The 14,468-nt window shown below is 47.4% G+C and overlaps 6 protein-coding genes across 6 annotated transcripts; 3 read left to right on the forward strand and 3 right to left on the reverse strand.

Annotated features, from left to right (window-relative positions):
* Window positions 1-937: 937 nt before the first annotated feature.
* TRUGW13939_05127 (uncharacterized protein) lies at window positions 938-1,458 on the forward strand (the record flags this gene model as incomplete). Its single annotated transcript, XM_035488292.1, has 2 exons — window positions 938-1,283; window positions 1,352-1,458. The coding sequence occupies 2 exons, from the start codon at window positions 938-940 to the stop codon at window positions 1,456-1,458; spliced, it is 453 nt and encodes a 150-aa protein (XP_035344185.1).
* A 554-nt stretch (window positions 1,459-2,012) lies between these two features.
* TRUGW13939_05128 (uncharacterized protein) lies at window positions 2,013-3,440 on the reverse strand (the record flags this gene model as incomplete). The annotated part of the gene is made up of 1 exon (XM_035488293.1): window positions 2,013-3,440. The coding sequence occupies one exon, from the start codon at window positions 3,438-3,440 to the stop codon at window positions 2,013-2,015; it is 1,428 nt and encodes a 475-aa protein (XP_035344186.1).
* A 391-nt stretch (window positions 3,441-3,831) lies between these two features.
* On the forward strand, window positions 3,832-7,073 carry TRUGW13939_05129 (uncharacterized protein; the record flags this gene model as incomplete). The annotated part of the gene is made up of 7 exons (XM_035488294.1): window positions 3,832-3,969; window positions 4,040-4,180; window positions 4,235-4,510; window positions 4,585-5,991; window positions 6,514-6,749; window positions 6,847-6,898; window positions 6,960-7,073. The coding sequence occupies 7 exons, from the start codon at window positions 3,832-3,834 to the stop codon at window positions 7,071-7,073; spliced, it is 2,364 nt and encodes a 787-aa protein (XP_035344187.1).
* Window positions 7,074-9,251: 2,178 nt separating this feature from the next.
* Window positions 9,252-9,569, reverse strand: TRUGW13939_05130 (uncharacterized protein; the record flags this gene model as incomplete). Its single annotated transcript, XM_035488295.1, has 1 exon — window positions 9,252-9,569. One exon carries the CDS (start codon window positions 9,567-9,569, stop codon window positions 9,252-9,254), a length of 318 nt encoding a protein of 105 aa, XP_035344188.1.
* Window positions 9,570-10,987: 1,418 nt separating this feature from the next.
* TRUGW13939_05131 (uncharacterized protein) lies at window positions 10,988-12,396 on the reverse strand (the record flags this gene model as incomplete). Its single annotated transcript, XM_035488296.1, has 2 exons — window positions 10,988-11,638; window positions 11,800-12,396. The coding sequence occupies 2 exons, from the start codon at window positions 12,394-12,396 to the stop codon at window positions 10,988-10,990; spliced, it is 1,248 nt and encodes a 415-aa protein (XP_035344189.1).
* A 437-nt stretch (window positions 12,397-12,833) lies between these two features.
* TRUGW13939_05132 (uncharacterized protein) lies at window positions 12,834-14,239 on the forward strand (the record flags this gene model as incomplete). Its single annotated transcript, XM_035488297.1, has 5 exons — window positions 12,834-13,035; window positions 13,091-13,110; window positions 13,170-13,274; window positions 13,343-13,734; window positions 13,783-14,239. The coding sequence occupies 5 exons, from the start codon at window positions 12,834-12,836 to the stop codon at window positions 14,237-14,239; spliced, it is 1,176 nt and encodes a 391-aa protein (XP_035344190.1).
* Window positions 14,240-14,468: the final 229 nt, after the last annotated feature.

Genomic DNA, 14,468 nt, shown 5'->3' on the forward strand with positions numbered 1-14,468 from the left:
ACGAGCAAGCGATCCAGAGCCACAGGATGGAGAGGTTGCTTCTGTGCAGTCAGAGTAGCATGCTGCCTAGGCGAAGACAAATGATTGATGGCAGGCGCTGCGAGAGCCAGCCGTACTAAGCCTAATTGGGAAATCAGCGTGTGGGAATGACGCACATAGCCACCGTATTGTAGCCGTGCAGCCTACTACGGATATCAGTCTGGATTTGCAGCTAGAGACGTAATACCTCGAATAGCTACAGGCTTCTGAGGATTGTCGACAGCCTGGCCGTATGTATCTGTCCGTGCAGTGCAGTCGGCAGTACATGAGCGCCGGTTATGGGCGTCTGATCCGCCAATCAAATGCCGTATCAAAAAAATGGAGTCGATCGACTATAGGGTTGCGGGGCTCTTAGCGCAATCCGCTTGGCCAAGTCCATGAGACTATTCCAAATGTAAAGTAGCGTGCCTACCGGCTCATCGCTGGTCGCAGTCTCGCAGAGTTTTGGGGTCACGTGGTTCCCGTGTCAGATGGAGTTTCCAAACTAGTCTCAATGAGGCTAGAGCTGTCATGTGACTAGCACCTATACAGAATATCGAGCAGCAAGACCTGCCTCAATAGAATAACCTTCCTTTTCCATCTCAGTTGAATTGACCTACCCTCACTGAGACGAGACCCTCACTTGACCAGTTCCGTGTGTTGGCTCTGTTTTGTTGTTCTCGTAATGGTCGCGCAGTGACTTTCTAGCGGCGACACTCTCTATACGCTCTCGTACGCGAGCAAGACGATATCGCTGCAGCAGTTGCTTTGACCATAATATGCCCATATTCGCCCACCAAAGTCAATAAATCCGCAACATATAAAAGCACTGGCATACAGAATGGAGGGCATATTCGATGGAGGAATCCCCGAAAAGCTGCGCTCGTGTATCGACGACATTCGCTTCATCCATCGCCATATGCAGAAAAACAAAGGGAAATACAATGAGTTTAAAATGGCAGGCGAGCTTCACGAGGCACAGCTCAAGCTACATCAGGTCCAAGAGGAGGTATATGCCTGGGAGGCTTTCATGAAGGCACCCGACAGCAAGACTTTGGAAGAACCATCAGTCGATACGGAGCTGCAGTTTAGGATCCAGCAAAAATACAAGGAGATGAAGCCTCCGCTGAGCACTCTAAAAGAACCGGAGGCGACGCCTGAAGAGAAAGATACCTGTGCTGCCAAGGTCAAAGACCTATGCGACGAAATGTGCTCCATCGTTTTTCAATCCCCGCCAGAGCCCAAAGTCTTTGAGCCAGACCCCAGTATGTTTGCGTATCGCACTTCGTGGAAATGTTTTATGGGGTGACAGTTGACTGATATCTTACTGTAGATTTCAAGCCCACCGGACTCCGCCAGAATGCCGCCGCTCCCACTGACGATGACTACAAGCGCCATGAAGAGATAGCTAGTACTGAAATCGCCGAACTCGATATCTGACAGCAGGCATGTCGTTTTACTCCTCTTCAGTGAGTAATATCTTCGCCGAGGTTAAAAAAGCAATCTTTAAGACGGTTCTACTAGGTCATCGGTACAGCTTTTGGCCTCCTCCATTCATTCTCCTAGCGGACTGCAAGTCGAAATTAGCCATAACGTACACCCCATCGGCAGGTCACACATTTTCAACCATTGGCGCTCATCAATTTTCTTGTATGAGTGTATGACGGCGGTTTACACTGCCTGATGTGTTTCCATGTCGGCAACGATGACTCCGTATCTATGTCTCCTCTTGTTTCCTTTTTGTTTCTTGCATGCCATGGCACATATACTGTGCAATACTCTATCGCATGGTAAAGTAATGCTCGCACAGTCACATATTCCGTTGTCAACAAAAAGGTTCCATTAGGTTATGTCAATTAGTCTAAATACCCTTAATCTTCGTTTGAAATAGCAATCCATCGCCTTGGCCATTCCTCAAAATCGCAAGCAAAGCCAATAACACAGATACAAAAAAAAATAACTCGAAATTGCACCACTGCGCTGGTCTACCCAACTTAATCAGTCCCATCCATGTCCTCTTCGTCTTCCGCTTCATCCTCTTCGTCTTCCTCATCTGCCTCATTGAGTGTAGCGAGGAATTCTTTCAAGTAATCACGGATTGATGCCACCGCTGATACGTGTTGGCTCATAGCTTCCATCACATGAACACTCCTGATCGCCACTAGTTGATCAATCAAGAGCCACAGCGTGTCTTGGTCTCTTGCCTGCATTATGTGGTCGTAGATTTCACGAGGATCAAACCTCAGAACAGATTTACCGTGTTGCCTCTCCAAGCGTCTCTGCGTCTCAGTCATCGATTGGTAGAGTGGCTTAATCTTCGTCAGCAAAGCGACAAAAATGTCCTTGACCAGAGTCTTCTGTGTCGGTGGAATTGCAAAATCGAAATCTTCCCCCTTCGATACGAGCGTCTTGGCGAGCATCAGTGCGCTGCATACAACGCTCTGCTTGCTCGAGCTTCCAGAAGCAAACATGGTGCAGCCAAGCGCGATAAACACATACGCATATTTGGTGTCAATTTCGTGGCCATTTTCGACAATGCCTTTGTTGAGGGAGAGCAACCCATCAGATGAGACCACGGAGTCCAGGCCATTCCAATGACGCCTAACCTCCGTCGTTAACGCATCGGCATGGGTTTCGTCAAAGTCTCCGTCAACTGCCAACAAGAGTTCCACAAGCGACTTCAGTTGGCTCGTGGGACGGTCGTTATTGTTGACCATCTCTTCGATAGCATCTAATGATTCCGGGTTCTGAGTTAGATGGAATTTAGCCATTTCGAGATGAAGACGAGCAATCTGGTGGTCGTTTTGCGTGCCCAAGTAGGTGTGATGGGCTACGCCCTCTGCCCTGGTATCATGGCCTCCCGAGCAGGCGGTGAGAACTTTTTGGCTCCAGTCCTTGCCCCTTTCACTAAGCGTTTTCGTCGGGTGGCGGTACTCAGGGAAAAAGAAGATCAATTCCTGTGAGATGGTGAAACCATTCCACAACCCACTTGTATGGTCCTTTTCGAAAAGGACAAAGTACTTCAACCCTCCTTCTGGGATTGTAGACTTGTTGACCACGACGACACGGAAAGCAGGCTGACCCTGCATTGATTGTACCACGTATCCCACATCCTTAGGCAGGGCATGCCCTACCGGGCCCTTGATGGCGAGCTTTTTGGTTAAAGTCTCTTCGTGGGCGGTAGGAGGAAATAGCCCGACGAATAGTACCTGTACCTCATCGCGGCCTGGAGGCTTATTTTCTGCCTGTTTGTTGATAGGGGGCGGTACAGTCTTCTGACGAGCCTTCCAAGTCACTGACGATAGCTTTCTTGCCGTGAGGATCTCTGGGCGGTCGCGGCTTTTGTAGAGGTCATCAATCGCGTACGCATGACCCCGAGTTGTGAAGGCGTAATCGTCTAACTGGTCTCTGTCCTCCGCCATGTTTGCAAGATCAAGGGTGAATGCGCTTTCAAGGTAATGAACTGATCCAGGTCAGAGTATTTGCCAAAGAGAAGTAATCACAGTGATAGGAGTATTACCTGTAAGCAATCTGGATCGATATGGGTCTTTAGAGGGATGGTGTCATGAGAGCAAGCGGTTGGTGATAAAAGAGGTTACTAAGTCTGTTGCCCGGTGAGTGTCTCAGGCATCTAAGGACACGACTATCTACCTCTGGGCAAACGCTACATTCACTTCCTCTCCTAATTTTTCCTCCTATCCTATTTCCCCTCTTCCCACCCCTTCCCACCCCCTTCCTCGCACCATTTTTTCGTCTCCTTTCGCATATTAAGTTCATCTAGGAGACATCCTACGCCGTGATTGAAACGCAAATATGACGAACTCTAAGCGCGAAGTTGAAGGACTCGCCTCCCTGCTATCGAAAATAAGGACGATCCCAGAGAGCTACGACAGTCTAGCAAGTCCTCCACAAGCTCGTCTACAAGCAACTCGCAAGCCTGTCTACTTTGATGTATGCCACTCTCCTATCTACCCCGCAGTTTCCTGTACGAGAACTGAATCAGACGCATGGTTGCATGTAGGATTACACTGAAATTAACGACGAGCAAGATCGATACGATGATACTATGGACATTGACTTCACGCGTGGCTTTGTGTACGTGGGCGGTCGACAGTACACAGTACGAGACTACCTGGGAGAGGAATGGGTGGAAAGATTCATTGTATGCTGGATAAATGAATTCCAATGATGGTTCTGGCTAATCTTTTCTACTCAGATGAGCCTGCACAAGACACAGTCAATTCCAACCCCCAAAACTCTGATTTCCCAGCCCCATCCCTGGCAGCTGCATGGAGCAGCCAAAATCCACAAGTTATGCTTGTCGGACATCCGTGGGGCTATCTGCGCCGATGCGATGGGGCTAGGAAAAACGTTGCTGGCTATTATCTGTATGGAACTGGCGAAAAACGAGAGAGGGGCGTTCTCGGTTTATGTTTGTCCGGCCTCGTGCCGCGAGCAGGTCAAAGAGGAAATCATTGGAGCATACCCAGAGGTAACATATGATTCTTGCACCTATCCACTCCATCACAAATGAAGCAAAGATATACTGACACGACGGAATGGCAGGGACATACACCAAACGTGCTCATTCTCGACGATCATAAAATGTCAGCATCAGCCCTCGTGGAAGGCAAATGGGACATAATCATATGCTCGTACAACTTTCTAACCAATGCCTACAAGAAGCAATTGGATTTTGACAAGAAATTGGAGCTTTTCAGGGGTGGTAAGGGTCCTCGCCCCCCTCGACCTGTGGGTGGGTTGTTTTCGGACTTTTGGAGATTGACCGCCCTCCCGATTAAGCGTCTGGTGCTAGACGAATGTCAAGCAATCAAAAAGGAAGACGGAAAGCGATTCCAATCTGTGAAAGCACTTTACAGCCGAGCAACGATCCTATTATCGGGCACAATTCTAAGCAATCGCTGGTACGACGTCGCAAATGCAGTAGCAATGTTAAGGGGCCACCCCTTCGACAGCCGAGAAAAGTTCATCAATGCCTTTTCAGCTGCATCAAGACGAAATACCCGGGCCAATTCATATGACGAGCCAGATTTTGTGTCAGTTCAGAGATTCCTTTTAGGGATCACTGTTGCTAGGCCAGGAAATTGCCTAGTGATGCCCGATAAGCTTACTATGGATTTCAGATTTGTGCTGAGGAGTGACGAGCAGGAAAAGGTCAAGGAGGCTACGGTGAAGTATAATAAGGCAAGGATTGCTGCTGCCAGAGGAGGCCAAAACGACACAGAATCAAAGAGAGCATTGGGGTTTGCCGTCGTCGCCCAGCTCTTGGGTGCACACAGTTTCTTGAGCCAGGGCGACGTATCGGATCTACCAACGGAGGCCGCAGAAGTTGATACCGACGACCCTGAAGACTTTCTTGAAGAACTGACACGCCGCATGCAAGCTGAGAATACCAACCCAAAGTCGAGGGCAGAATGGCTCAAATTCCTTGACACCGTTGACAAATCCGAGCTCGCACAGTCGTCCAGAATTGGTGCTTTGATACGCATTATCCACCATGCCAAGAAGCATTGGCCAGGTGAGAAAATAGTTATATTTTCTACCTTTCTCCGGTTCCTCGACATCATTTATCACGTGATCAAGGCTGAATTTGGGGACTTGAGCCTTGAGCTCAACGGAACGCTGGACCTAAAAGCCAAGACTGAAGTCCAAGAAACTTTCAAGACGAACAAAGACTGCAAATTTTTGCTAATAACCAGTGGCTGCGGGGGGGTGGGCTTGAACCTTCAGTCTGGATCCATCGTGATACAGACTGAAGTCTGGTGGAACAGAAATATGGAGATACAGGCCCATGGTCGGTGCTGGCGACAGGGTCAGGAGCGGAATGTGAAAATAATTCGGATGATTGCTTCCAACAGCAGTATTGACGACGTAATCAAATCGTGCCAGGTACGCAAGGAGAAAGAGAACAACGAGATTATGAGGGTAATCATCAGGAGGGACGATAATAAGGTACACGTTCCCGAGTACTCTTGAAGTGGAATTTGTATGTACCAGGATGACCGAATCTTTGATTGCGGCGGTTTGAGCTGGTTTTGCTTCTATAATTGTGCCACAAACCAGTCTTTTTAGTTGGTAGGCATGAAAAGAAAAGCCAATCGACTTATGGGGTTGAGAGTGAATCTCTTGTCGCCGTTTCGCATGACTACTTTACCCTAGTTTGCCTTGTTTTTCCTCCCATTACAGAGTAGCTCCCAAGTAGTTAGTCCTCATAACACAAGTATCTTCTCTTTATTACTTCAAAATTATTCTGGTTGCCATTCAAGCAATATTATTCCTCCAAAGTTCCTGAATTTATAGATTGCTGTCAGATACTGCCCCTGAGACAACAATTATCCGCCTGGAGGTTACAAACCTCGTGCATTAGATTATAATTAGTCGGACGTAGTGCCATATTGGAGTCTGTAAGTTCGACGGACGACTTCTTTTTTATATCATTGCACAGTTGAATCCTGATCAGGATAAAGGAACTAGTGCGTTCTGGAACTGACCCAGGTGCTGCTCAAAGCAGAGGATGGCACCACGAGGAACGTCAAGATGGCGCAGGCGATTCCAAATATGATTCAACATGAGACTCAAAATATGCCTGAACAGCCAAATCGAGATACAATCCTAATCGTGCGACTCACCGCGCAACCGGTAGTGGGAGAAGAAACGAGGCAAGTGAAGGCAGTCGCACCTCACTCGAACAAAGTCTACCAAGCCCATTGGTAACCGACCCTTCACCCAAAAATCTCTGTTATTACTGATGAGCGTGCCCTAGCACTATCCCGTATTTTATGCGGACCAGGTGATGCTAATCAGCAGCCTAGAGGGGGATACGCAGGAATCTGGGTCCCTGCCTGCCGACCAACACGTTGTAAGTACTTCATTCTATTCATCCATCGATGACAACTGGGATTTACTAACAATGCATCTAGGCATTTATGAATACCTCGGAGAGCACTCCGGTGCTAACCGCTGGTCAGATCTGGAGCGAACGAACCTCTTGTGAATGCGGCGTTCACGCCATCACATCAGTTGCAGGTACCTGATCCTACAAACCCACACGCTTTACATCCCTTACAGCCTTGATAAATGGACCTAATTTGAATGCGCATGGCAGGTGCCCTTAGTTAGTTTTCTGAGTCTGACAACAGAAACTTAACCACCTTACCACCAAAAAGGGCCCCCTTAATGGATGTTCCACTGTTATTTACATAGTTTAGATCGCTCTCTTCGGAGGTTTGGCCTTGGAGAAGGATCATCAATCCAACACCTTTCTTAAGAACCACTCACCGGGTATCCCGGTGCCAAATTGATAGCATATCTGTAAATCAACAGTCTTATGGATAAACAGCACAGCCCATTTGTCTTGGTTCCTCGCCTCTCTGAACATTTCAAATCCCCGCTGTACGGCTAATCTCTGTTCCTCCCAGGTAAGATGGACTGCCCATCGGTATATGCCCATTAGACCTTTCGGGCGTCGTAGGAGGCTGACCCCCCCAATCGCTGTAAGCCATGTTCCTTATACAAGGCATAGAACCTCTCTTGCACCGCCTCTAGGTCGTCCCTTGCCTCTACCGCCCATAATTCATGGTACGGAAGATACTTCCAGAACTGTTAGTATGCATCAATGTATTTTTCGTGGATCATAAACTTTAAATAGCAAGGCATCTGCTATATTGTTAATGTGCACTGTGTCAGCGTAGGACTCCACAACTTGGTAATATTTGCCCTGCTATGATCTGCCTTACTTATATGTCTATTTGAACGAATAGTTCCTGCCATTCATCTTAAATTATTGTTAATATTAGCACTATTATTATTCCAAGTCCTACTAAGAAGGACATCGGCGATCGGCCCGCCGATCAGAGCGTTGGAAAACAGCAACCTCCACGATCCCCTGCTCCCATCTAGCCAACACCAAGTTACGTGCATTTGGATCCAGCGACTCGACGTGCTCCATGACCTCGCCACAGCGGACCCTGATCTTGTGTAATGCTCAAACTGAGCGCAGGGCCAGCGGATCATGCTCAGCAGGGCGCAGAGCCCTCATACTCGCTGCGGCTGAAAACTGTTACGGACCTGGATCCGGCTCACTCTGTGATTGGCCTCGAAGACGTCGGTGTAGGCTATACCCTTGGTAGCTTACAGTGCTTTGTCAGAAGAGATCCTATCGCGATATATATATCTTGATATAGTTTGCCGTGCTAACCTCAATAAATAATCAAGTAATAACGAACAGTAAACACAATAGTAAACAATGTTATTATACCAGTAACTTGGGATAAAGAACTATAATAGAAAATATTTATAGTAGGTAGGCGAGCGTTTTTATATAGTTAAGGTCTAATATATACTAGAATATACACCTTAATATACACCTCAGTATACATATTAGTATACACTTGCCAAGTCCTAATCTTATACACTAATCATATAACTCTTGTGTTAGCCTTATACTAACTTAATAATTCCGTTGCGTTCCCATAAACAACAGGACCTCACTGCTCTAATCTCCATTCAACACCTTTTCTATCATCGTTAAAGCGTGCATATTGTTGGTTTCGTAACATAAGCTGCCTAGTGATGAATTAGGACTGATTTGGTTAGTAAGCACCCTGAAGGTTGACAGTACTGTACGGTCACGCGCCAACGGTGGGCCGAGGCCGAGTGGGTCCTCCCGTCTCAAATACGGGCTGCAGCCAATGGCAGCGCGTCTTAGCGGCCATAGCGTAACAGAGTGAAACACGACTGGACGAACTGTTCGCCGATCCCCCGCTTTGTTCGAGTCAACAAGACTCAAAAAACAGTTCGATGGTCCAGACGAGTCGAGACGGAAAGAATCTGGGTATTTCGGCGGCCTGTAGTAGTATGGTAGTCTGGGGGGGGAGGGGGGGGAGGGGGGGGGGGGGGGGGGGAACACAGGAGACAGACAGACACAAAGACAACTGAAGCAGCAGATATATTGCTATGGAAAATACTGGGTATACAATCTACTTGGATCCATGGCTGCAGACGAGAGCCCATTTGTTGCTGGCGGGTATTAGAAGCGAAGTCGTAAAGCGTTATTTTCGTAAACCAGATTGCAGAAAGGAGTAGTCGTCTATATGGCCGAGTGCGCCGCACCGCGTATTTTAACTCCCCCAGTCCAGTCCATGACATGCTGCTCATCCGGGAGCATCAGAGGGCGAGGCGAGAAAAGGAAGCATAACTTTTTCTTCTTCTTTTTAACGTGATGAGAAACCACCCGTCAGTGTGAATTTCCGCAATCGCTTGACCTTTGGCTGAGGCGACGTCGGCGACGACGACGACGATGAGGATGAGGACGAGGACGACGAAGTGGGCAGCTCCGAGGCATCGCGAGCCCATGGTAGTGAGGGTAAGTGCTGGCTTTTGCTAGACGACTGAGTCGAAGAGCGCGAGCGGTTGACGGTGGCTTCGTGGTCGGCCAAGACGTCTTCAAGCTTGACGTCGGACTCGGACATCTTGCGCTGGGCCAGCGACGCGCCGTCGCCTTCATCGAGGATTTCGATGAATTTGGACATTTCTCTTGCTCTTTTTTTTTTTTTTTTTTCAATCAAAACTGTGACTAGTGTTAATAGACGGCATCGAGATGATCTGCAGCATAAGACGTACAAGTCGAGCGAGATCAGAGTGATGGCTACCCCGCGGCGACGGTGAACAGTGAGCTGTAGCGACTGTGGGCCGGCAAAAGGAGACAGGCTTGACAAAGCGAAAGGCTGTTGAGTTTGTCAAACGAGAGTCGATGTAGTATTAGTAGGAGTAGTAGCAGTAGCGAGGGTGGGAGTGCAGAACGAGCGGAGGAGACGGTCACATTGTCGTCGGGAGAGGTTGGCGGAAGAGAAAAGTAGACGGGATGGATATACGACAAAACACTCCAGAATGTAAGCATTCGATTTGGCTCAGCCACCACCCGTGGTTCTTCAGGGTGGCCTTCTGATCTGATCACCACCGCGAGGGGCGGCGATCCTCCTAATTAAGCAGCGCGCAAAAATCGGCTGGATGTGACAGGTTTGCGCCCCTCCACACGGCATTTTGGTGTCTCAGAATCAGTCTCTCAAGCGTCAACTCTGTTTGACTGGTACTAAGGCACTCCGAAAATCCCACAAGGAGAAATGGCTGAAACAGTCATACATGATACAGTGCGGTTGTTCTAATAATAACATTCGCCGCTTATCCACCATTAAATACAGTAGTAAGTGGTAACAAACTGATAAAGTTGATAAGAGCCAATGAGCAATTCAAGGGCCATCCACCTACCTCATTGTGCAGGCAGTCTCGTCAGAGGCGTCAACAGGTTTTTTTAATTTTTTTATACAAAAATATATTAAAAAAATATCGATTAATTTCTTATTATTTCTCCGGTTTATTTTGTTTTTATTTCCTGTTTGGTGGCGCAGTGTGACATCAGTGTGTAGGACAGACTCGTAAGGCGCCGACGATGACTCGAGTTTTGTTCTCAAAAAAGAAGAGTATGACTGCCATTACTACCGAGGATGAATCTGACATGGCATCGAAGGAATCGAATAATGTAGCGAAGATTATTAATTGTTATGAGCGGACTTTCACAGCCTCGTACTATTCTTAGCATACCAACAGTATGACAAAGGCGCCACTGACTAAACCAACTATGGTATTATTTAGACGGTGAAGCTCTTCCAATGAACATACAATTTATTGTTATCTGAAATATAATCAACAATAATATTATTATTGTCCACTGGATTCTTCAGAACTCTGAAGCAATGAAAAAGAGCAGCGCCAAGACTCTAACCACAATAGGACTAACATAAACAATACGACCACGTGACCATGCCAGGCACCACCTTGCACTCTCGTCACAAACACTTGAATCTTTAATCTTCTTCGGTATACATGGCCGTACCAGATGCAAGCCACTTATGTTTGATTTTGATGATCGAGGAAACAAACAAAACAAGACCTACCTCTCGGAAGAAAAACGAGCTGTACACTCCTCTTTATATACCTTCAGCTGCTCCATCTTTGTCTGCGTAAATGACTCCATCTCTGTACGTGTCTTGTCGTCAAGCAATTCAACACCCGCGCCGCCATTGTGTAGTGCAGCCCAATAGATCATGTCCACGTCGAAGCTCTTTCTTGCTGCATAATCGAACCAGAAACGCCCAGTCCTCCACGAGTAGCGCATCCGAGTAGAAAGAGGTGGTGACCCATTGGATTGCTTGTTGCACTCTGATGCTGCTTCCTTTTCGACCTGTTCTAACGCTTGCAGAAACTGGGCCATTCTAGGCTCATAGAGCGCCAAAAATTCATCCATGGAGCAGCAGCGTTCAAGCCACATTTCGGGTCCAGACAGCAGCAACCACCAAGGCGGGTCGTACGTGAACTCGGCCGGCATAGCATTCGTAAACTCAAAATCGAGTACAGCGGTAATACAGAGTGTTTCCGGGTTTACAAGCATGTTTGACGGTCGCATGTCGTCGCAGAATGGTATAAATGGCCCACCACCACCACCACCATCCTCAGCATAGTAGTACTTTGAGATAAGCTGTGCGAACCGATGACGGGCAATGAACCGCGCCTGCGCGATTTCCGGACCATCAGCGAGGTTGCGCTAGGTCCAAAGGTGAGTCAGGTGCTCGTTTGCGATTGATCTCAGATAATCGCTTGTGCGGTCAAATGGTGCGATAGGAAATTGACTATCAGGGTAGCCAGCAACAGTCGCCAACTCGTTCATATTGTATGTTAGAGGTCGTCCTGCAACATACCATGTACCTGAAGCGTGGTCCTTTGAGATGGCTCCGATGCGAGGAAACGTAAGACGAGAAGTTGAAGCATGTAAGAGGCGATTTGACCATAGATCTTATCTAATATTGTGTTGTCAATGTCTGGATTTAGAATCACGTCTTCTTGATCTGGTTGCTTTAAGATGGTTGATAAAAGTACTCCTTCAACATAATCCATGATGATAAATGGACCGAGTTGTTGTGGGCTCTCGGCAAGTAAGCCCCAGCTGTGAATAGAAGGAATAGGAATATTTGTGTGTTGACGAAGATATTCCATAACCTGAACCTCGTTCGTAACCTTTTCGTCCCTATAAGCTGTAGCCGTGTGTCCTGGTTTTGGGAACCGAATAATGGCGTCCGGCCCTCCATCGTTGAAGCTGAAGCGAAAGCTGAAGTTGAAGGAACCCTTAAGAAAACAGATATACTTTCCACTTCCTCCTCCTGCTCGATGCGTAGCAACAAAATTTGCTAATTCAGCTTTTAAGTCAAAAACTCTATTTAACCAAGCCTTGCATTCATCGTCACCATTGGTCTCCTCTATCTCGTCAAAATATGTTTTGAGCGAGGGTATCTTCTGTTGAGGCATGGGATACGGATAGGGATGGATGAAAAGATACAGATAGAGTAAAGACAGAAAGAGTAAAGACAGAAAGAGTAAAGACAGAAAGAGTAAAGACAGAAAGAGTAAAGACAGAAAGAGTAAAGACAGAAAGATTTATGTTTCGTATTTCTTGGAACCAAAAGTAACAGAACTTCGACACTGTCACATAATATAATCTATATGGGGGTTAGCTCATAATCGAAAGCAACATCTAGGTCAATTATATGCATTAATAATAATAATAATATTTATACGGGATCTTATTGGGTGTCCTAAATACTAGTCTGCAGGTCAGCCTGCGCCGCCAGCGCTTTGCGCTTCTAAGAATAGCCCCCCCTCTTGTTTCTCAGCCCCAACCACCAGATTGATGACCAGTTCCTTTGTTTACACCTCGACACCTGCAGAGGCTTTTTGCAGAGGAAATGGCTTTGGAACTGGGTTCTGACGTGTGGGATACGCCGGCCCTGAAACCTCCTCTCAACGCCACTCCGGACTTTGCGCACCCCGGCGGCGATGGAGGACTGGCGGTTGCTGTGATTATCGTGTGTGGAGTGGCCGCGGGGATCGCGTTTTGCGTGCGACTGGCATCGACGTTTATTGCTCGAAGAGTCTATGTTGAAGATGGTAAGTCGGTTTCTTCTGCACATCAATGAAGATAATAATGCTTACAGAGTTGCAGGGTTGTTTTTTGCGACATCGGTATGGTCGACGTCCATCGGCGAGTTAAAAAAAGATCTGTCTAATGCTGTGCGCGATAGGGCCTTTATGCTGGCTTTTTGTACGAAACATACATGATGGATAGTAAATACTACCATGTCCACGTGTGGAATCTCCCGCTACAGACACTGTCCAGTATAGTATACGTGAGGATTCATCAGTGATACCATGGAATCTGTTCCGCCAGACTGATTTTTTTTTGTTGTTGTAATAGTCGACGCACATCATGACGATTCTGTACGGCCTCTGCGTTATGCTCCTCAAAGTCGCCATTCTGCTGAGCTGGCTCCGGCTCTTCGTCCCGATGAAACAACGTAATGCAAAGTTCTGGACACTGCAAGCCCTGATCTGGGCGAATGTTATTTTTTATATTGTCTGCACCTTTTGTGAGATTTTTCGGTGTACACCGCGCGAAAAGATCTGGAATCCGGTATTCGAGGGCGGGTATTGCTCTGTCAATATGCAGGATCATGCAAAGGCGTCTGGGTTTATTAACCTGGTGTCTGATGTGATTATTTTGCTGTTTCCGCAAAAGATCATTTGGGACTTGCATGTGACGCGTAAGCAGAAAGTCGGCATGTCGTTGCTGTTTGTTGTTGGGTTTTTGTATGTCTCTCTCTCTTTTATAAAAAAAAAAAAGCTAACCCACTGCAGCGCCATGGCTGCTGCTACCGTGCGCCTCTATTACCTGTTCAAAGAATTCGACGGAGCTGACTTTATCTACATCCGTTCCGATCTGGTACTCTGGATGGCGGCCGAAATCGCCGCAGGGTTCCTCGTCATGGGCCTCCCGTCGCTGCCCAAGGTGTTTCGAGCACTGCCAGGCTCTGGGTCTATGATGTCCTTTTTCAAATCGATATGGCGTGGGTTGAGCGGTGAACAGGAAAACTCACGGCGCGGTCTGCCGTCGTGGTTTAAGCCGTCGCCAAAGAGAGCGCTGGATTCTTCTATAGTGGGCACGACGAAAGGCGGTTCGCCGGCCAATATGGTGTTTGTAACCTCGTGGGATCCCTGCACGCAAAAGACAACAACAACAACAACAACAACAACAACGTCGGGGGCTGGGTCTAGTGAGTCGAGCTTGAAAGCTCCTGGCGAATACGGTCATTGATAACCTTAATGCATGGGTACATGGCTGCATAGCGCTGGCGTTTTGTTCTGGTTTTCAAGCAATAATACTTGTTAATCGGTAGTCTAGAGGAATAGTAATCCATTAACCATGAGACAAAGCCAACAGTGTCCAAAAATCAAGGCTGTATGGACTCGATGCTAATGCACCAAAGCCCCCCAAGTGAGAATTGGTCAGTATGTTTTAAGCTCAACTAGTTAGTATCACGTAG

This window comes from Talaromyces rugulosus, chromosome III (assembly GCF_013368755.1).
Source record: "Talaromyces rugulosus chromosome III, complete sequence".
In the NCBI taxonomy this organism is placed as follows: Eukaryota; Fungi; Ascomycota; class Eurotiomycetes; order Eurotiales; family Trichocomaceae; genus Talaromyces; species Talaromyces rugulosus.